Source organism: Pleurodeles waltl, chromosome 3_1 (assembly GCF_031143425.1).
Source record: "Pleurodeles waltl isolate 20211129_DDA chromosome 3_1, aPleWal1.hap1.20221129, whole genome shotgun sequence".
NCBI lineage: Eukaryota > Metazoa > Chordata > Amphibia > Caudata > Salamandridae > Pleurodeles > Pleurodeles waltl.
The window spans coordinates 1,147,748,310-1,147,769,946 of NC_090440.1; the positions used below are offsets into that span (position 1 = coordinate 1,147,748,310).

General features: G+C 42.3%; 1 protein-coding gene across 1 annotated transcript in view; it reads left to right on the top strand.

Moving 5' to 3' along the window:
- IGSF9B (immunoglobulin superfamily member 9B) overlaps positions 1-21,637 on the top strand; it is a 1,080,599-nt gene that overhangs the window by 765,219 nt on the left and 293,743 nt on the right. The window contains exon 18 of the mRNA XM_069224455.1: positions 391-2,019. Within this exon, the coding sequence (XP_069080556.1) occupies positions 391-2,019 (1,629 nt within the window). The remainder of the gene's footprint in view (positions 1-390; positions 2,020-21,637) is intronic.

Here is a 21,637-nt window from a genome sequence, read left to right on the forward strand (position 1 = left end):
TTCCTGTTATACGTTTGCTCCTTTGTGCTTCCATGGTAGTATTATTTCCCTTTCTTCGCTGCTACCTCTGGCTAGTCCCTCTCACACGTAATTTCTCCATCCTTCATGTCTAAAATCTTCACTTTCTAGTCCTCATTCATTTCTCCCACCTCTGTCTTGCATCTCTGTCCTTTACCTCTGTCCATTCCTTTGTTGCTTCCCCTTTCTTGTAATTCTTCACCTTCTCCATTAAATACAGATATTTTGATGAGGTTCAGGTGCTAGCATTTGCTAGTAACTAAACAGAGCTTGAGAAAAGCATTGAAAAATTATACTTGCTGTGATACTGGTCAGATAATGTGTGGTTTCCAATGGCATGGCTCGTCAATTTCTCTGTTTCTTTTTGTTTAGGCTGTCCTCTGGTAAGGTGAGCCCTGAAAGCATCCGCACCCTCCGGGCCCCTTCTGAATCTTCTGATGACCAGGGTCTCCAGGGCAAGAGGATGCTGAGTCCCAGCAAGGAAAAGGAACTGTCCTTGTACAAGAAGACCAAGCGTGCCATCAGCAGCAAGAAGTACAGTGTGTCCAAGGCAGAGGCTGATGTGGAAGCCACAACTCCCATTGAGCTTATTAGTCGTGGGCCCGATGGGCGCTTTGTCATGGACCCCTCTGAGATGGAGCCCTCAATCAAGACCCGCCGGATTGAGGGCTTCCCCTTTGTGGAGGAGACAGACATGTACCCAGAGTTCCGCCAGTCAGATGAGGAAAATGATGACCCAGCAGTTCCTTCCTCCATTGCCACACTCAAGTCTCAGCTGACGCCTCTGTCCTCAAGTCAAGAGTCATACCTCCCCCCACCAGCCTACAGCCCTCGCTTCCAGAGGCCCCAAGAGGGGACAGGAATGATGGAGAGTCGGCTGCAGGCTACTGGTCAGAGTATGCCAGCTACTTCCAGGGGCTTCCATCACAGCCAGTTCTATGGTTACTTCTGCAGCAGCCCTGGGGAAATGGAGCCACCCCCTTTTTACATGCACGAGGCAAGCCCTCTCAGTTCTGTCATGTCGTCACCCCCTCTGCTCCCCGAGGGCCCTTTTGGACATCCCACCATTCCAGAGGAGAATGGTGAAAACACATCTAACAGCACCTTGCCTATGACTCAGACACCAACAGGGGGACGGTCACCTGAGCAATGGGGGAGGGGCGAGTTTCCCTTCAGTGGGCTGGAGGCCCCCCATGTGATGTTTTGCCAGCAGCAACATCAGTATGACATAGTGGAAAGTCTACATTGCAAGGCTGGTCTTCCAAGGGGGCTGCCACCCTCTTCTCTCCCTGTCCCTGTCCCTGTTACTTATCCTGGCATTCTGCCCTTGGAGGCACCAAAGAGTTGGACTGACAGGTCGCCCGGCCGAGGAAGGCCTCCCGCCCCCACCAAGTGGCACGAGAAACCTATGCAACTGGCAAGTCAGGGGCAGCTTAGACACACCAGCCAAGGGATGGCCATACCGGTGTTGCCTTACCAGGAGCCTTCCGAGGCACTCCTTTCCAGTGGCACAAGCTCATTTTCTCTGGACACCAGGTGGTATGAGCCCCAGCCCAGACCCTGGCCCAGCCCTCGACAGGTAAGGCGGACAGAAGCCAGTTTACATCAGGTGGTGCTACAACCTTCCCGACTCTCGCCTCTTACTCAGAGCCCTCTCAGCTCTCGCAATAGCTCACCAGAGACGAGTGCCCGCGCAAGACCCCGCCCAGGCTTTATCCAGCCTTCAGAGATGTCAGAAATTGCCCTGCAGCCTCCAGGGGCGGTCAGTTTCTCAAGGAAATCTTCTGGATCCACAGGATCTCCTGCACTGAGCAGTAGAGGGGCTAGTCCCAGCTACCGTCCTCCAGTGACTTGCAGCACCACAACCACAGGCATCTCATCTCAGTGTCCCTCACCACCCATAGCCAGCCAAGATTTGATGGGGCAAGTTGCATTCCAGAGGAGAATGGGTGATGACATCTTGATTCCAGAATCTACAACGACAGCAGTGTGCACTTCAGGGTAAGTGCAGCCTTGCTTTCTAACACAGATGAGAGATGAACACCTAAAAATGTCCATGCTATTACTAACATTTGTCACTCAGTGGTCACAACTGCAGTGACATTCATATTGCCTGAGCCGTGTACAGTAACTGTTAGGGTTGTTGCTAAGATAGATATTGCACTACTAAAGCCATGTTACATTTATGTACCAATGTTAGAAGATCTCTGTTAGAGAAATGTTACACTGTGGGCTGTTGCTAGAAGATCACCAGTAACACCATGCACCATACACCATAATGGGCAAATGATACCTTTAGAGTCATGTACCACTGCTCAAGCATACACCACAGATATTTCTAGTTGCAGCCATGTGGTAATAATAGGTTACTTCGAGGAGGTCACTGCTACAGCTGTGTAGTTTTGATAGGGCACTGCTGTAAGTATTCTACTAGCTCCATGTAGCAATGATGGCTCACTATGAAGACACCTTTAGAGCCACGTGTCACTGATTGGTCACTACTAGGAAGACACTGCTAGAGCCATGTACCTCCCATGGATCGCTTTTAGGAAAACCCATTAGAGCCATGTATCAATGAAGCTTCCTTGGTAGAAATACACTACTAGATCTGTTGCCCTTGATGGATCACTACTATGATGAGTGATAGAGCCTTGTACCACACAATGGTCACTGCTATCACACTTATATGTGACCATTTTGTACCTTCTGGGAGGACATTACTAGAGACATGTGCCACTGAGGAATCTTTGTTACGTCAATTATAGGTCTCTACAGCCTAGTGCTAGTTTAATGTACCATTAATGTGTTCATACTAATAGAGTCATGTTTCAATGACTGCTCGCTATTACAGAGGCAGTGATGGGGAAGATGTGCAGGATTATGCACCACTAATAGATTAACTAGAACCAAATACTCCTAGGACACTGCTACAGCCATGTGCCACTGGTACACCAAGAAATGGTAAATGTCTGGGCAAAACATATAGCTACTGCAGTATTTTGCAGTGTGAATCTTATTATAGATTTAAATGTTTGATAAAAACAGGATACTACTCCAAGCTTGAAGTAAAAAAACATTAACATTGACTATAGCCATGCTTAAATGGCTCACTCATTTTGAATACCGGGGGATTGGATTAGGCATAGGTGGCCTGGCAGTGTCCGTCATCTGATTAAATCAGAGTGGATTTTTAGAGCCTGACACCACCCCGATGAGGCCCTAGCATTAGTTTTTGGAGGGTTTCGATTTCCTTATTTTTGGGAACATCCATGGTTTAAAGGATTAGGTATGTAAATAGGTCCTGACGAATCGCATTAAAAGCAAGAAACATGTTGACCAACTACATAGAGTGACACAGGGGATCCTGTGTACACCGTCTCTTTCTTATTATTCCCTAGTAAGAGACACAGTAATTATACCTACCTGTTTTTTTGTGGGGTTTGTGGGCATCATTCCACTATCTCCCCCCGCACTGGTTTTAATCATGTCAGAGGTACCAGTATGAGAATAAAACCTTCAGTGATTACCTCTAGTCATTTTTAACATTTTTCCATATACCAATCCTTCACTTTACTGTTTGTGACCGGCCATACATGATTCTTAAAAGATCTCCGGCAAAGAGCCCCTCTGTGGGGCCGTCAGGCATTGCAGCGCCGGCCTGACAAGGAGCTTGGCCCCATGATGAAGCATGTCACCGGAAGGTGAGTGAGGGCTCTTGCTTCGAGAATTGTCGGTTTTCATCTACTGATTGATTCATCCTTTTGAAAGAAACCCTCTGTTTGGTTTGGAACCGTGTGTAACCTTTTTTGATTTATTCACTCATTTTGAACCCATCTTCGAGTTGACTTTTTCAATACCTAGTTGAATCAGCAATAGATGTCTCAACTAAAAAGGACAATTGGCCTTTTATGGATGAGATGAGCTTAATCTGAAACGTTAGGTATCCAGCCATACAAGTTGTGTACATACTTAAGCTCAGTAGTTTTACTCAGGAGCCTTTTCAGAGTTTTGTTTAGCTATTTGGAATATGGAGCACACTCAATAGTTTTATACACCTGCTGTCTCAAACAATACAGTCAAAAGGGTCCATAATTATTGCCTTTAGCTAAACTAAGGCAGCTCCGGGTGCAAATCCTGTAAATTGTTTCCCCCAAAGGCATTGAAAATACAGATAAAAAAATGATGGGCTGCTTAAGAAGAGGTGTTTAGGCTGGCATCCACTATGAACTTGTCTACCAATGCAACCCAATATAACTTTGTTTCTATTATTAAGGCAGACCACTCAGATTTGGATGACACAAAACCTTGAGACAGTAAAAAGTTTAAATCAAATCAGGAAGTTTTTAATTTCAAATTAACATATGACCCTGCCATTTTGGCAGTAAAACAGTCCACAGAGCTTTCACGAGAACAGTATGATCTATTTTCTGTTGAAACAAGCTCCTGTATCTTCCTTAACTGACCCCCTTCACAGGTGGCAGACAGAATTGTGAGGTTGGGCAGTGCCAGTGATCGTCAAAGAGAGGGTCTTGTGACTTTTATAAAATTTAAAAGGTGGTGGGCCACTCTTGATGTTTGGTCCTCTTTTCCACCCATTCCACTTTGATGCAGGAGCTGAAGCCACCGGTTTCCCCACTTTCTTTGGAGGCTTAGTGATTTTTTTTTTTTTTTTTTTTAGGGGGATAATGTTGTCTTTTTCACAATTTTAGGCTTCAAGTTCTGTATTAAATGCCATCAACCAATTTTGGTCACAGGTGCACTCCAACTGTGCTGGTGGTGTTTTGGAAACTCCTTTGATACATTGTTCTTCTGCCTGCGTACCCTAATGTAGTGTAAGGTGATTTGTGAGAAGAATACTAAGCTGACGATAACTACCACAAAGGGCAAATCAAGATCTCAGTCTACCTTGTTTACCCACCCCCTCATGTATGAGAAACAGTGGTCCCTCAAGGAAGCATAAAACATAAGACGAAACATCAAATTATATTTCCTAAACTGTAATAAAGGAAGAGGATTACTACTTTTCCCTTTGAACCACTTCCTGTTATGGGGTCTCTTGCTAGACTTTGATTCTTGAATGTCAGCTCTGTTGTTGGGAAGTTTCAGGCTTTTAAGCAGACTATCATTAAGATGTTTGCAGTGGGTCCCTCTGATATACCTGTGTTTGATGGCATGGGTGGCTGCAGATACATATGCTCTGCATACTCCTGCCAACTAGTGTTGGGACCGCAAGTATGCAAGTTGTTTTTCTTCAAAAAAAGTATTTTGAATAACGAGATATAGTGACCCTTCCTCTTATGGGTAATGTGCATGGACATCAACTCCATTGTTAGATTGTTTTCTTCCACAGTAATTTCTGGTCGTGTATCACCGAGCTCAGGGTTGAGACTGTTTTTGGACTCTTTACGTTCATGATGGTCTCTCACCTTCATCGGTATTGTTATTGAACACGTTTTCCTACCTTCTGCGCTTTGAGATCAGGAAACCATCGCCCGTCGGATCGATGTGCTTGAACTAAAGCCCTTTGGGCCTGACCCTTTCATGCTGGTCATTTCTATTCCTTTCGGTATATAATGCCCTACTGATGAAATAGGCGCTTTTCCGCTTTAGTCCAAGGTGACACACTAAGTATCAGCGGACCCATCTTCTTCAGGTCTGTAATCTCTGCTTGCCTCCCGACCACAGAGAAGAGGCCTGCCAATCGTTTTGGTCCAAAAAGACCTTACAGGACGGAAGAGCACATCACAGGGAGGCGCAGCGAAGAGAGGTCAACGACACACACAATATCTTTGAGTATCAGTATGTTGGAGAGGAGGGGGAAGAACTCCACAAGACTTCTGCGGTCGAGGAAGAGGCTTTTTGCATTGAGGGCTCTGACTCTGAATTCTAAATCTACCTCAAGATGCAGGCTCTTCCACCAGGTAAGCGTACGGTGAGTACTGACATTACCATCCTGCCTCCTGAAAACATTGGGCTTCATCTGAACATAAGGCTTCCAGGCCACCACTGCCAACAGGCCATGATTGGCACTGAAAATCTGATTTGGATGCCCCGCCCTTGGGCTTTGCATCAATACGTAAGCCTAACCTGACCACTTCGGTGCCGAGCCAACCAGCTCCACCTTCGGCACTGACTACTTCTGTACTATCTGCTTTGGCACCGACCACTTTGGCACCAAGCATTTTGGTACCAGCAGCTTTGGCATTGGCCATTTCAGAACCAAAACATAAAGTTACTTTGGCTCTGAAGATTTCCAAGCTGGCACCGAAATCCAATTCCAGTGCCTCGGTTGAACCCATTCTCCATAACAAACAAGAGAAGCTTGATGCCTGTCAAAAACACATACATATACAGCTTCATACCAGCCATATTTTGGCTAAGACTGTGGTTTGCACACCACCTCCATCAACACACCAACTTTCATCTGAAGAGGCCATTGACTTGCCGTTGCCTGCCAAGAAGAAGAAGACTGACAAGGCCACCAGTCCTTTGCATCCTCCTGCACCATCTCTCCTCCACCCACAACACCACCTCCACCACCTTCACCCTCTCCCCTCACTCTCAGCGTGACCCATTAGTTATAACCTTTCAGGAGTCACCTCATTTCTCTGCATGAAGCACCCATAGAAGAGGATTTTTAATTTGTGACCCTTTCCACATCACATAGGGTAACACAATACTTCCCTGTGCTCAAGGGTATGCTAAGACATGTGGATGATATTTTTCAAGATCCTGCATTAACCTGTATTATCACGCAAAGGATCGATAAGAAACGGAAGGCCTCACCTTCTGAACCTATTTTTATTAGAGGGCAAATTCTATCTGACTCTTTGTTTCCAACACCCATAAAAGGGCTAATTCACAGGCTGCAAGTGATGCTCCACCTCCTGCCAGAGAAAATAAGCTCATTGATGCTTCTGGCAAACGGGTTGCAGGATATTCTGCCAGTCATTGGCGTATAGCTAGTGCTATGGGGTTATGAGCCAGATATGATTGTGCCGATTGGGGTGAAATGGAGGAACTCCTCCAATACCACCCAGAGGAGCATAGAAATAGAGGGCAAGAGATTGTGGCTTAGGGACAACTAATCTCCAATACCTCAATTAGATGTAGCTTAGACTCTGCAGACACTGCTGCCAGGGGCATAAATAATAGTGTTTAACTGCACTGTCGTGCCTGGCTGTGCATATTTGGCTTCTAGCCAGAGGTGCAACAGAGCCTTTCAAATGTTTCTTTTGATAAATAACATCTTTTTGCCCCACAGGTTGAAAAACCCTTGAGAAAATGAAGAAGAATATAGAGGTTGAAAGTCTGTGGGTTCACTTCAAAAGCCATGTTCTCGGGGCTCCTTTTGTCACCCATCATATAAACCAAGCTCCAAACCAACCTCTTCAGGTGCCTCGTTTTCATACCAGCAAGGACAGAGTCATCAATCCTCTCCCCTGAGGCTACTACAAGGGCACATACAGAGGCAATTACACAAAGGGAAGAGGCGAGGGTGCTTCCCCACCTGGTGCAACACCCGCCACACAACAGTGACTCCTTTCTCCTACCCCCGATCATTTCACACCTATTGAGGGACAAGTGCAACAGTTCCTCTCCACTTGGCAGTCCATAACATCGGATCAGTTGGTATTGAACATTTCCCAACAAAGTTATTGTATGAAGCTCATTTCCACCCCTCCAAACATTCCACCTTGCACTCACAGACTTTCTCCAGAACACCTAACACTGCTGAAGAAGGAGGTTCAGGCTCTCGGATTCAAACGTGCTATGGAACCCGTCCCTATGCAACATTAAAAGTCAGTAGTATACTGCCTATATGTCCTAATCCCCAAAAAGGATGGATCCCAAAACCAATCTTAAATCTACGGCCATTAAATCACTACATCCTGTCAGAGCATTGGTCACCCTTCCAAGACGTGATCCCACTTCTCCAACAAGTTGATTTCCTCTTAGTACTAGAGTTAAAAGATGCCTGTTTTCAAATTCCCATACACCCAGCACATCACAAATATCTCAGGTTTGTGAAAGCAGGCAACCATTACCTGTTCAAATTCCTTCCGTTCTGGGTCATTACTATACCTCAAGTATACACAAGTGCCTAGCGGTAGTAGCAGTACATTTACGCAGACAAAACATCCATGTCTTTCTGTAATTGGACGACTGGCTCATCAAAGCCAGCACTTTCCCACTCTGTCTCCATCAAGGCCAACCTACCATAGACCTACTACATCAACCGGGCTTCACCATCAATTTTCAAAAATCTCACCTTCAGCCTCTACAGACTCAACCATATCTAGGAGCTATTCTAAACACACAGTTGGGATTAGCTTATCCTAATGCAGCACGGATACACAACCTCGAAACACAAATAACGTGCTTCCAAGCCAATCAGCAAGTCACAGTCATAAGACTTCTGGGTATGATGGCTCCGTGCATCGCTTTAGTGCCGAATGCATGACTACACATGTATTCACTACATAAATGCCTGGCAAAACAATGGTCTCAGTCACAGGGTCAATTGGAGGATCTAGGGTTGGTAGACAGTCACACTCACCACTTTCTGCAGTGCTGGAATAAAGACAACCTGTTAAAGGAGCGTCCTTTCCTCAACCCTGTTCCTCAAACCATACTGACAACAGATACAACACAGACCAGTTGGTGTGCTCAGCTTCAGGATCTCAGAGTCCAGGATCTCAGGGAACCCAAACACCAGGATGTCCGCATCAGCTTCCTAGAGCTTCTAGCTGTTCACCTTGCATTTAAAGCATTCCCTCATTATCTCATCGGCAAGGTTGTCTTGATCCGCACGGACAACATGACAACCATGTACTATTTACAAAAGCGGGGGGACACGTTCTCTACAGTTAACACCCCATCTCAGACATTTTGGCATTGGGCTCCCCGTCACAACATTCAAAATATTAGTGGAACATCTTCTGGGAACACACAACAATTTTGCTAACCTTCTCAGCAGGATGCAGCAACATGTCCACTAGTGGGAACTTCCCCCAGGGGTCCTACTTCCCTACTTGCAAAAGTGGGGGTTTCCAAACATAGATCTGTTCACAACAGCAGACAAACCAAAATGCCCAAACTTCGCCTTCAGCTTTCCACACCCTCAATTCAAAGGCATGCTGTGGATAAACTGACCAGAGATATTTGACTATGCTTTTCTGCCTCTCCCTCTTCCGTTTCTGGTTCTTAAGCTAAGGTAAACATTCGTCACACTAATACTCGTGGCTCCCACATGGGCACAACAGCCATGGTTCACCACCCTCCTTGAACTATCAGTAGTCCCTCACAAGCAGCTTCCCCTCAACGCAGACCTTCTCAGATCCATGGAGAAATCAGGCACTCAAATCCCAGGGAAATAAATCTAGCAATTTGGCTCCTGAGGCCATAGAGTTTGGTTATCTTAGTCTTCCTCCTGAATGTATGATCATCCTTAAAGAAGCACCCAAACCTACTTTTAGAGCATGTTACATAGCTAAATAGAAGAGATGTGTCTGTTACCGTAATGTAATCCATTTAATGCAACAACGCAAAACATTGTTTGTCACCTACTACATCTGCAACGCTCTGACCTTGTATTCACATCAATATGCTTACACTTAGCAGCTGTTGCTACCAACCTCCAGAACAGACAACATCTTCTATATTTACAATATCAGTTATTAAGGCCTTCATGGAAGCTCTTAAAATTGGAATTTCACAACTGGTTCCTCCAGTACCTACATGGAACCTTAACATAGTCCTCACAAGACGTATGGGTCATCTGTTTGAACCACTGCACAATTGCTCCCTCCAGTTCCTATCTTGGAAAGTAGCTTTTCTCATTTCCATCACTTCACTTCACTCAGGAACAAACCTTGGAAGAACTTTTCTTCTCACTTCATAAAGATAGTGTGGTACTTTGTACAAACCCAAAATGTATTCCAAAGGTGATCTCACACTTCCATCTAAATCAATCAGTGGACTTACCTGTATTCTTTCCTCACCCACAATCAGTTGCAGAAAGAGCTCTTATGTATTATATTGACAGAACTAAAGATTTTTTTTAAAACCAAACAACTTTTTGTTGCTTTTTCATCCCCTCACAAAGGAAAGCTCATTTCTAAGTTAGGCCGTGCTTGCTAGGTGGATAGTTGAATATATACAAATATGTTATATTAAAGCCAAATAAATTCTGCCTGTACCTCCTAGAGCACATTCTACTCATATGATAGGAGCTTCAGCAGCTTTCCTAGGTAATATACCTATTGCTGATATATGTAAAGCTGCTACATGTAAAGCAGCTTCATGTTCTACACCCCACATTTTCACTAACTTTTATTTTGTGGATATCCTAGCACGCCAACAGGCTAATAATGGTCAGGCAGTGCTATGTACACTTCTCCAAAGAACTGCAACACCCACAGGTTAGCCACCAGTTTTGGAGGGCACTGTTTTACAGTCTGTGCACATCATGTGTATCTACAGCCACACATGCCATCAAACGGAAAATGTTACTTACTCAGTAAACAACTGTTTGTGGCATGTAGTGCTGAGGATTCACATGCACCTGCCCTCCTCCCCGGACTCCTTTGGTTGTTCGAGTTCATTTGTATTTTTCATTTGCATGAATATCTCTTTTCTCATAACTATTCTACACTCCATCGACATCCACTTGTGAGAGAACAATCTAACAATGGAATTGGTGCCAAGGTGCATTACTAGCAAGAGGAGGAGTCACCATACCTCGTGACTTGAAAGACTTCTTTAAAACAAAAAAAACATGCACACTTCTGGGCCCAACGCTAGATGGCAGGAGTATGCAGAGCATGTGAGTCTACAGCACTTCATGCCACAAACAGATGCTTGTTGGGTAAGTAACATTTTCCCTCTGTCATTCTCTGATAAGAAAGCTACAGTCTGTTAAAATGCCAACAGTTTTGGATCTAGCACTGGTCTTGGTTCTGGTGATTTTTATCACCTGTCTTTGTCAGGTTCTAAGCTGGTAGTGCCGCTGCTCTAAATGGCAGCGCTATTTGGGAATGTGGTGGTCTTCATATCGATCAATGTGCCTTCAGTGTTGAAATTCATAGACCCAAAGACCACAGCATTAAGTCAAAGGCTAAGGATCCTGCCAAGGATGAACGTTTTGTTTGCTTCAGTTGCCTGTCCAACTTAAATGCTTTTGTGGCCTTAGCAAATTGATGATGCGCCTTTCAAGTTCCTTATGACAAATTATCAGATTTTTTGCAGACAGAGAAAATCAAATGTATTTATGACTCCTTTCCTTGGCAAGAGCTGTTCTCTTACTCTCTCTTGGTGTGACATATTACAACCTTAGCTCTGCACATGTGTAGGTTTTTAGCTTTTATCATTATTTGAATTTATGGACTTCCTATCAGTAGTCTCCTCTGGCTCACCCTGAGACTCTTTCCCAGACCTCCATGTGAGTTACGATATGAGCTCCCTTCCCACAGTCACCCTTTGAGGAGCTATTGTCACACAGTGTTTACATAGTTAGCTGTAAGCCCCTACAGAGAGCAAGTCTCCATCTAATGTTTTGGAGACTCTGCACAGCTGATGTCCATTATGGTGTGAGGACATCAGCAGCAGCATCAGAAGCTTTTTGTTTTCGATGTTGAAGGTTACAGGGTTTGCATTTAAAGTACCTGAGTCTGTGCCTAGCACAACTCCCTGCCCCACGATGGCCCTGCTCCAGCCTGCTCACTCAGTGTAATGTTTCATAGGTTTGCAGGTCTGCATGTCCTCCTTTAGTTTTTCAGAGGATCCCTTCAGTAGTTACACATGCTTTGCGAGACTTATGAATCAGTTCAGCTACTGTATCAGTAGCTGGTAATACCTTTGGAAAAAGAAGATGTCAGCTGATTCATCAGTCAACATTATTGCAAAAGCATTAAACAGGCAACTTTCAGGCTACCTAGAGCCCAACAACTTTTAGGTGCAGTTCAATATAAATTTCGTTTAGGACACATCACCAAGATCACTTTGATAGCTGTGCTAGATGATCTGAGAATGCTGGCGGACCAAGGCTAGTCATCAGGCCCGGTCCTGTTGGATCTGTCTGCTACATTACATATGGTCTGTCATTGCATATTACTATCTTGCTGGTAGACGGTGGAATCTAGGGCAAGGCTCTTGCATGTATGAAGCCTCTCTCTCAAGCTGCGCTCAAGCAGTATTTTGATGCAATTCTGCTCTAGTTTCAAATATCTCAAAAATGATATTCCGCAGGGTTCTTCTCTCAGGTCTTCTCTCATTAATATTAATATTTGTTAGACTGCTGTCTCGATTCTCTGACCTGCAGCTGTTTCTACACTGACAGCACATAAATACTTATCCTTTAACAAACACGAACAGCAATGAGACTTTAAGCATCATGAATGTGTGATCGAACTAGTAGAATAGATGAGCAGGAACTCCATCATATCAAATGCTAACAAAGCAGACGTCTTACTCACTCCTGGGTGTAATTCCCTAAGCACGCTTCCTGACTCTTTCTGGGACATTCACCTGAATCTGCCTTCCCAGCGCCATACCTGCTGCCTGGAATGTTGAATTTCTGTTTGATCATGATCTTTCTTAAACTGTTCAGGGACAAAATGGTTACCAATTGGCTCTATGTTTTTGTGTCGCCTTCACAGAAATATGCCTTACCTACCTACCAGGTCTAAGGTTACGATAGAGGCAACCATTCTCTACTGATTGCATTATTGTAACTCTTCCTCTGTTCTTCAGCTTTCATTCTTCAGCACTTACAGAATGCAGCTGCATGTCTGGCTCTGGACTGACATCGCATATTCTCTGTTTCTAGGCCCTCAAGAAGCTACATTGGCTTTCCATCGATTAGAGGATTACTTTTGAAGCTCTCTGTCTGTTCTTTAAAGCCCTTCTCCATCTTGGACACCCCCCCCCCCTTGTCACAGACTTGTTCGATACCAGCAACCCTGAGTTCCAAGGCCTTTGTCTACCAACCGATTGACAGTATTGTAAGACTAGAGCTTCACAGCAACCTTTTTCTGTATTTGCTCGTAAATTGTGGAATTGCCTGCAGAGTCACCTTTCTACTGCCACTCAAATCATGCCCTTTCACAAAGGGCTAAAAGATTTTTTCATTTCCCACTATTTCTCTCCACCCTCCATTTTCCTCTTTAGTTTTTAGCATCAGTGCCTGGACATTGTTTAGGTTACTGAGTGTTCAGTGTAAAACTCACACCCATTTCCTTAGGGTTACTGGGCCTTCTGTGGTAGACCTCGATAGAAATCCCAGATGCGTACCAGTGCTTTATCTGGGAATTTGCAGTCACTGTTAATGGAAATGGCACTTGATGGCCCACATTTATTTGGAGAATGTGCTAATGTTTCTCATAAAAGAAATAAAACTGTAAGGCAAAAAAAAAGGATTATTGGGACTTTCATCTCCCTAAGAACAATATCACCGATAATACCTGATCCTTCAGGGTTATAGCCATCAGTTTGGGAGGAATCAGATGCAGCAGGGGATTCAGCAACAACACCTTTAGCAGCAACTGGCTCACTTATGTATTTAGAGGTATAGGATCAGGGCAAAGACAACACCTTAATACAGTGCTGTCTTCTTCTTTGATCAGCCTGCTAATCCACTTTGACTCCTTCATTGTGTAGTATAATGAGTCTTCAGTCAGGAGTCAGTTAACTTGGTTTCTGATTCAATGGTAGTGGATTACTTCAGGCAGTGGATCCTTCAGATAATATGCAAAAGGTATTCTCTGCCATTCAGAAAGAAACAACCTCCGGTCACCATCCTTCCATCGTGCCCATGTACACAAATTTTGATGAGATAGATGGAAGAGCTACTAGTGAAAATTGCCCATAGAGCTCATTCCTTATTTTCTGAGCTGGTGAGGTTATTTTGGGTATTTTTCTGATACAAAAGAAAGAGAGTGGAGTTCTGAAACCCATTTGATTCTAAGATTTATCAGTATTTTTTTCAGGAAGGGAATATTCACAACAGTCATTCTTCATATACTTTCTGCTCTCCAGAGCCTAAACAGGTTAGTCTTATTGGCGATGCAAGACACTTAATAAGGTGTGCCAATTGTAGAGTTTCACAAAACGTATTTGAAGTTCACTCTAAGAACTAGTGATTTCCAATTTTCCTTTATGCCCTCATTGTTGTGATCAGCTCCCCAAGTGGAAAAGGCTCTGTTTGTGGCCATATGTAACAGAAAGACATTAATCTTAACCCTGATTATGACAAACCCCTTACACCAGATTAAGTTTAATCCAGAGTAGTGATTGGTTTGACTTAAGAGAAAGGGACCAAATAAACTAAATAAAAAAGGTAAAACAACAAAAGAAAAGTTCTTCATCTACCTGTGGATAAAAGAGACTAATGTTACCTAACTTTAGTCTAGATAGCATTACCACCATACTTTCTCATTAGTTAACTTGATAGACCTGGTCCTTCATTTGATGTTTTCAATATAAACTCTGGTGAACGAGATCCAGCTCCTTTCACTGGCTAGGTTTGAGGATCGAGTGATGTTGAAATCTGTGAAATTGAAAATGATTAGTCTATAACTCTAGCTTCTTTCAACTCATTTACCCACCATTGGAAGAGGCAGGGATTGTCCCAATAAGCATCTCAGTCATTACATATGGTAAGGTATTTTGGTGTTGCATTACACCTTAGATTGTGTTCATGAGAATGTTCAAATGCACCTAGTTTCTATAGACATTAGTGTGCAAAAAGGCAGTCTGTAATCATGCAAATGTTCGAGCACACCAAACAAGAGCTTCATCTTAATGCCAATTAAATGTTGCTCACTAAGAATTAATCTAACATTGTAGATTCTCCAGAGTACTTTCTTTTTGATTACAATTCAAAACATATAACAACAACCACAATAAAAGGACACAGGCGAATACCCACTAGTTGTGAGTGATCAGGATTGTCACATAACAAACACGTACACCACCCAGGATCCAGTTTTAAGCATTTCCAAATACATTACGCATTACTTCTTAGTTCATTCTTGGCTGTTCACTTAATAATAATCAGGTTAGGTGGTCACAACATTTCTCTGTTTAAATTCCTTATAATCCAACGAGGAAAGATTCACACAAAGTCATTTTGGGTTACTTCAGCATGAGCCCGTGACCCAATGTGATGTGGGTCTGCAAAGGTTCTGATGGAGCAGACGAGGTGGTTTTGAAATCCTCCTGCATCTGGGTGAACTGCTCCCCTCATTGAGAACCTATAGGGTGCAGTATTTATAGTGGCTGCTTTCAAAATATCAACCTCAATTTACTGATTTTCCAAGAGCACCTCAGCTCTTGCAAGACTTTTTCTTTCATACGTGTAACATCACATTTCCAGTCATTCTGTTTCTCCAGGCCTGGAAGTTGGTCATGGTCAAGATGTGTTTGTACAGGTGAATACAATAACACGCCTTGCAATAAATACCAAGCAATCAGTAAACCTTATAATGCTCAGCAGACCTTATAGCTTGTGTTTAAACCACTGTTGCCACAAAAGCCTCCCAGGCAGTTGCACTACAGGAGATACTAGTGGTATTTTCTTCATAGCATGTATCCATGGAAGTTTGATTATTCGACTCCTTGAAGGCTGACCTGTAACAGTTCCTTTGTGGAAGCTTTGGGTCTATATCGAGGATCTTCACTGATAGTCATAGACATAGAATATCCCTGCAGGTGGTTGCCCTGGAACATGTCTTTTGCAAAAAAATAGTCTATGCATTATTTCAGAGGTAAATTCTGTCATTACCCAAATGAAGGTCTAATCTTCATACCCTAAGCAGGCTAATTATTTTCAGAACACTTTCTATTCATCAGTGTATAAATAATACAAAAAGCTACATTGCAGCAAGTAGACAAATGTGTGCTGCAAGCAAGAAAGAACAAATCAAACTCCTACATGGGAAAGAAACACATGAAGAGTGGATAATGAAATAGTTACTAAAGAGCTATATTTCAGATAAGATGCTGAAGTGATGCTTTATGTACAGGCTCTAAAGAAGACCTATCAATTTAGATAAGACAATATTGAGTTTCCACGGAGGACAAGTCAGCTGTCTAAGATGAAACGTCTTTTTTGGTCTCTACAAAACAGGAACTATAAAGAAAAATCTTTGAAAAATACTTTCCTTTATGCTTTATGGCAGCCAAGTGTGCAGAGGTAAGATGCAAATTTGACTGTGGCAGATAACGAAAGTAAAGAATGATCACATCCTCTTGGCAAGGCACTGAATCACAGTTGTCGCAAAGACACCACCAAGAAATCTCTTACATTTAAAACTATAAGACATTCTTACGAGTAGTTTTTTTGCCTTATTCAGGATGTTTATAATCCCTTATGGCAAATTTAGGTAGCTGGAAAAGCTGGAAACGTTTCAGACATATGTAGGACATCAAATGAAACATTAAAAGATCCAATTTTGAGAAAGACCTCAGAATATTAAGGTGAAGAAACCCCTGATGTTTACTGAGATTCTCTCAGCATGAGCCAGAAAAACTTGTTTAAGGTTCACTGTAGGAAATTATAATTTCCAGCATGTCTTTATACCCTTAAGATTGGGATCAGCTTCACAAATGTCCACCAGTTTCACCTAATAAATGGTGTTGTTGTGGCCTATCTACATCAGTAGTACATTCATCTTTACGCTGATTCAGATTATTGCTTCCTAGAGGCAAAATCACAGGATTCTTTGTTGAAGAGCAGTCAGATACAACCATTCTCTGGCAGATTCTAGATTTGTTGATACATTTAAAGAAATGCTTCTCGGCTCAATGTCTGAGAGCTATTAGTTTTTTTTTGTTGGATATGTACTACACACTGTTGTAGTGAAGGTAAATCCAAAACAAAATACATTTCATATAGTTCCATTTCATTTACCGCAGGGGAATGTGCAAGTTTTTGTAAGGAAAACTACATTTGAACTCTCTGTTAATTTGTCTGGGAGTTTACTGACGGTCCAGAAATTGTCTACTTTTCCTCTGTCCTCAATATTTTCAAAGGGTTAGGTGGTGCTTGGGGCTAAACCTTCTGGTCTTCCTACAGTAGCCACATAGTTTCATGTTATTTAAGTTATTTCTCTATCATCATTTTACTTTTCTCCTTATCCATCAGAGAACGTGAGGTTCTTTAGGCTGGACCCTAGCAGAACATTGAGTTATTATATTCATTAAATGCCAGCCTTTATTATGATATATTTGCTTGTAGGATTTCAAGGTCATCAGCTTGATTACACTGTTAGGAAGTAGACAATTTGTAGCCAGTCGTGTGTTACAGTTCATAATTGTTATGAGCTGGTCAGAATGCAGGTTGCTGAGTCTTTCTGAACTAATTCTGCTAGGGGGCAGCAGTTACCTCAGCCCTCATTAGAGTTATTCTGTTTGAGATCTTGTTTCAGACAATTTGTAGAGTAGCATTTTGGTAATTGTTTCACTCCTTCACAATACCTATGGTTTTGTTTCAGAGGCGAGGGCATAGTCTCAGTTTGTAGAGTGGTGCTGCAGTACTTCATGGTATGAAAAGGTATTGCTAAAGTTTTCGCAACCCTCCTCCTATTTGTTGCTGTGGGAGGGGTTTAAATAAAAAAGCTGCAAAGAAGTTGGTTTCCTTTGGTAAAGATTTTTCTGATGGATATATTAGCTCTTGTGAATTAATTATGAAACATCTTCACCTTTCCGTTTTAGGATTTTTCATTTTATTCAGTTAGGTGCTGTTGTTTTGTCACAGTTTTCTGCATCCTTTGCCTCAATGGAGGGCTTACAGAATCTGTGGCATGGACCGGTTTCACCAAGAGCTAGACTATTTCTGAGCACTGTACACTACTTTAAGTTAAGTCACAGGATCTTGTCTGTGATTTCATAAGACACTGTCTGATGTCAGCGACGTGTAGCTGTGAAAAACGTTTCTGGATCAAATTTGGTGCCTGGGAATAGTTTGGATAAGAAACTTGTTCAAGCAGTTTTGTCCATCCCAAAAATGATAGAGAAGGTAATTAACTTGTTTATTAGGGCAAAAGGCATATTCTTTCAAGGCATTCGGAAAAATAAATAGGATTGGATGTCTTATTAGCAAAATAGGTTTCTAGGCAGTGGTGTCCATTGACCTGAAAAGAGCACCCTCAATATAGTAGCAAAAGACACAGGAGCTTATTAACAAAGGCATTTTGGATTGTGTAACGTTTTACTCATATAATAATTTTTTACAATCTCCTACAAATTAAATGCATTGTGAATAGGCCTCAAACATCTGAAATGGGAATATTCAATTAATATTAATCTCCAGTTAGTGTAAATGGTCCCTCTTTGCCCTTTTACAAATAGGCAATTGTGTTTCAAGGCCCATTCACAAAGGCACATATGAATATGAAAAGACATACTTCTGTAGCGCTACTTCCCCCTGCTCATTAATAAATCTGCCACATAGAGAGCGTGGAAACCTGCTCCTTGAGCTTGGGAAGATGTGTCTCAGACATTTAGATCCCTCACCAACATGCACCTGAAAATACCTTTTGTGATGTTCAATGGGTGCAAATCATGTCTTCCATTGTGTCATATTGTATCAGTATTTGCGCATCTGTTTTCTATAACCCATGCAGTGACTAAAGCACCAAAGCATGTCACCATTGAACTGTTTTGGTAAAAAAATACAACATAGAAGAAAATAGGTTTGAAAGAAAACATTAATCCATTTCAGTCTTACAACAAAAATGGTAAGAAGAGGATGAAAGATTAGATATTCATCACACTTGCCTAATTTTCAGGCTATAGATAGTTTGACTCTCAGTATGGCACTGAACCCTGTTGCAACATGAGAACCTGGATGACAATCCAGATTAAGGGCCTGATAAATGAGAACCTAAATGACCAAGAGGAAATGATAACTATGAAATTGTCTGGGTTGACTATAGAGTAGATATTTAGAGCAGGCACTTATCATCTACTGTTAAGTGAAAACATCACCACCAGGTGTGATAAGCTACACATACACCCAACTATATCACGAGGTGGGTGGTCCTAGTACAATGGGAGAACAAAGCAGTAAAATGAATGCCATCATTTATAATCATTAGAGAAAAGCCATATTGGGTACCTAAGTAAAAAGGTTATGTAAACGACCATAACAGTCTCCAAATCGAGGACCCCCACACTATATTATGTGTCATATTCAAATTTGAGTGCCAGTAAATTTTTGTCAAATCAGATCATAATAATTTAATTGGTCTGTCCCCCAATCTAGGTTTATGCCTTATAGGAGGACCAACAAAATGTGGAACTCTTGAACATTTGGGCTGGTTATTTCTTTAAATTCTTATGGCAGCACATCGTAACATGATTTTTGCACTGAATCAAATTGATCACTTTTTGGCTACCAGTCCCATTGACCTTCTACCTCTCCAAGCATATCCCTTGCACAGGATACCAAGATCTATGGCTAGGTGTTTCCTGTTTGCTGCATAGACCACAAATTTAAGGTCCCTTTTGCTGCTTTATTGGAACAGAGAGGCAGTCTGCTGCCTGATGAATTATAAATGCCGGGGGTCCAATCAGTTTGACCTCAAACATCTGATTTATCCAGAATATCTTTTCAAATATATCTATAGTGTGGGCAGTGCCATAACAGGTGAAGGAGGGACCCCGAGTTAACAGTATTCTAATCTAGGGGAGAAGACCAGGTCTGCATAAATAACACAGGATGTTTCCCTCACTGAGGAGAATATCATGACCCCTAAGTGTTTGATATGCTTTTCAGTGCCCAATAGAAGGAATTTCAGCCATGTAGTTGGCTACCTGATTATTTGGAGTTAACAAATTCAAACGTTCGAATTTCTGCAGATTGAATTTAAAGCCTCTCCATTAACAGAGTCTCTGGTTAGGCCCTGGTAGTTGCTGTTATTAAAGCTTTACTTTTGTGTCCAAAACCATAGGCCTCAAGGACCTTTCTCAGAAAAGGTCAGTCTACCATGTTCAACTCTTTCCCAGCATCAACAGATAAAAATACGGTGTTCATATGGGCTCTGTGCACTTTATCAACCAAGTGTAGAGCCCACTTATTGTTGTTCAAGGTGCTTCTACCAGGATACATCCCATCTGATCTGGGTCATTAAGTACTTGCATGTTTGGTCCCAAATCACTTGCCAAGATTCCTGTGAAAATCTTGGTATTGATAATTAGCAAGGACATCGGTTGGAAGAAAGAACTCAGCTTCTGGTGATTGCCCAGCTTTGGCATAACCACAATTGAGGCTTCCCTCACTGTGTCTGGTACTGGGGAGTCAGTACCGAAAGAATTATAAAGCTTCATAAGGACATGAGCCAATACGAAGCAAACGATTTTGTAAACTATGTCCATAAAGCTGTCAAAGTTTTAATTTAGCAATCCCAGTTATAACTTCTGCAGTATTCAGGGGTTTTTCGAATGCATCTTGTTGGGTTGGTCATAAGCATGTAAGTGTAACATCCCATATATAATCCGATGCTGCGGTTCCATCCCCTTTTCTCAGCTGTTTATAGGGATTTATAGTATTCTTGGAATGCCTGTCTGATTTCAATTTCTTTACAGGATATAACCCGGGTGTTAGTCTTGATGGAGGATTCCCTTTGTTGCTGAGCTTGACCCTCAGTTTAGCTGCAAGGAGCTTCTCCTTCCTGTTCCCTCCCACTGGTAAGACTGCTTTACTTGCAGGAGTGAATATTCAGCCCTGTTTGTGTCTCACAATTTTAATTGTGAAGGGCTCCTTCCGGTTGATGCTAAATACCCCTTGTTCCTGTTCGCTTATTAATTTCCTCCAATTCTTTACTTGTTCTTCAATGCAGCCCTTTTTGCCCGTCTTTCTCTTTTAATATTAGTAGCCCAAGTGATATTTGGTCCCTTATCGAAATCTTTTAAAGTGTCCCCTAATATAAAGACCTCAACTTCCTCACTATTGTTTTCCTTGATAAAATGCTCTACGTTTTCTGTACTTTGTACCAAATTACATATTGCTCAACAGGCTATCTCACAATCTCCATCTCCTTCCTCCCAGTCTAAGCTGCGGGAGTTAAAGAAGGAGGTATATTGGTGCATCTTCAGAAATGGATCTGGCTCCTGTTGTTGTCTCAGCCATGTGCTCTATAATAAGGGAGAAGCCCAGAAAACAGTCCAATCTATCATATATGTACTGTACAGAAGAACAAAACATGATGTCCATCTCTGTCTGGTGTTTCTTTCTCCAAACGTCTGTGAAACTACTAGCATCTAGCCAGTCTTTGGTTTCTTATGACAATTCTCATAGCTGACCTGCCCATAACATTCCCTATAACCACACTGAGATCACCTTCTTAAGTTAACTCACTATCTGGGGATTTTAAAATCAAGAGTGGCATGGCTTTGAGGAACTAGTCTTGCTTATCATTGGGAGCGTAAATAGATCCTACTATAAAAAAAAGTAAAAGTAGTCCCCAATTTCCAGTCTGAGCACAGGTGATCTATCAGGAAGGTCCAGAATTGTCTCCTTAACCTCCCTCATGAATGACGATGAAAATAGCATAGCTACTCTCTACCGCCCCATCTTTCATTCGGATGAAAAATACTGACATGGGAACCACCTATA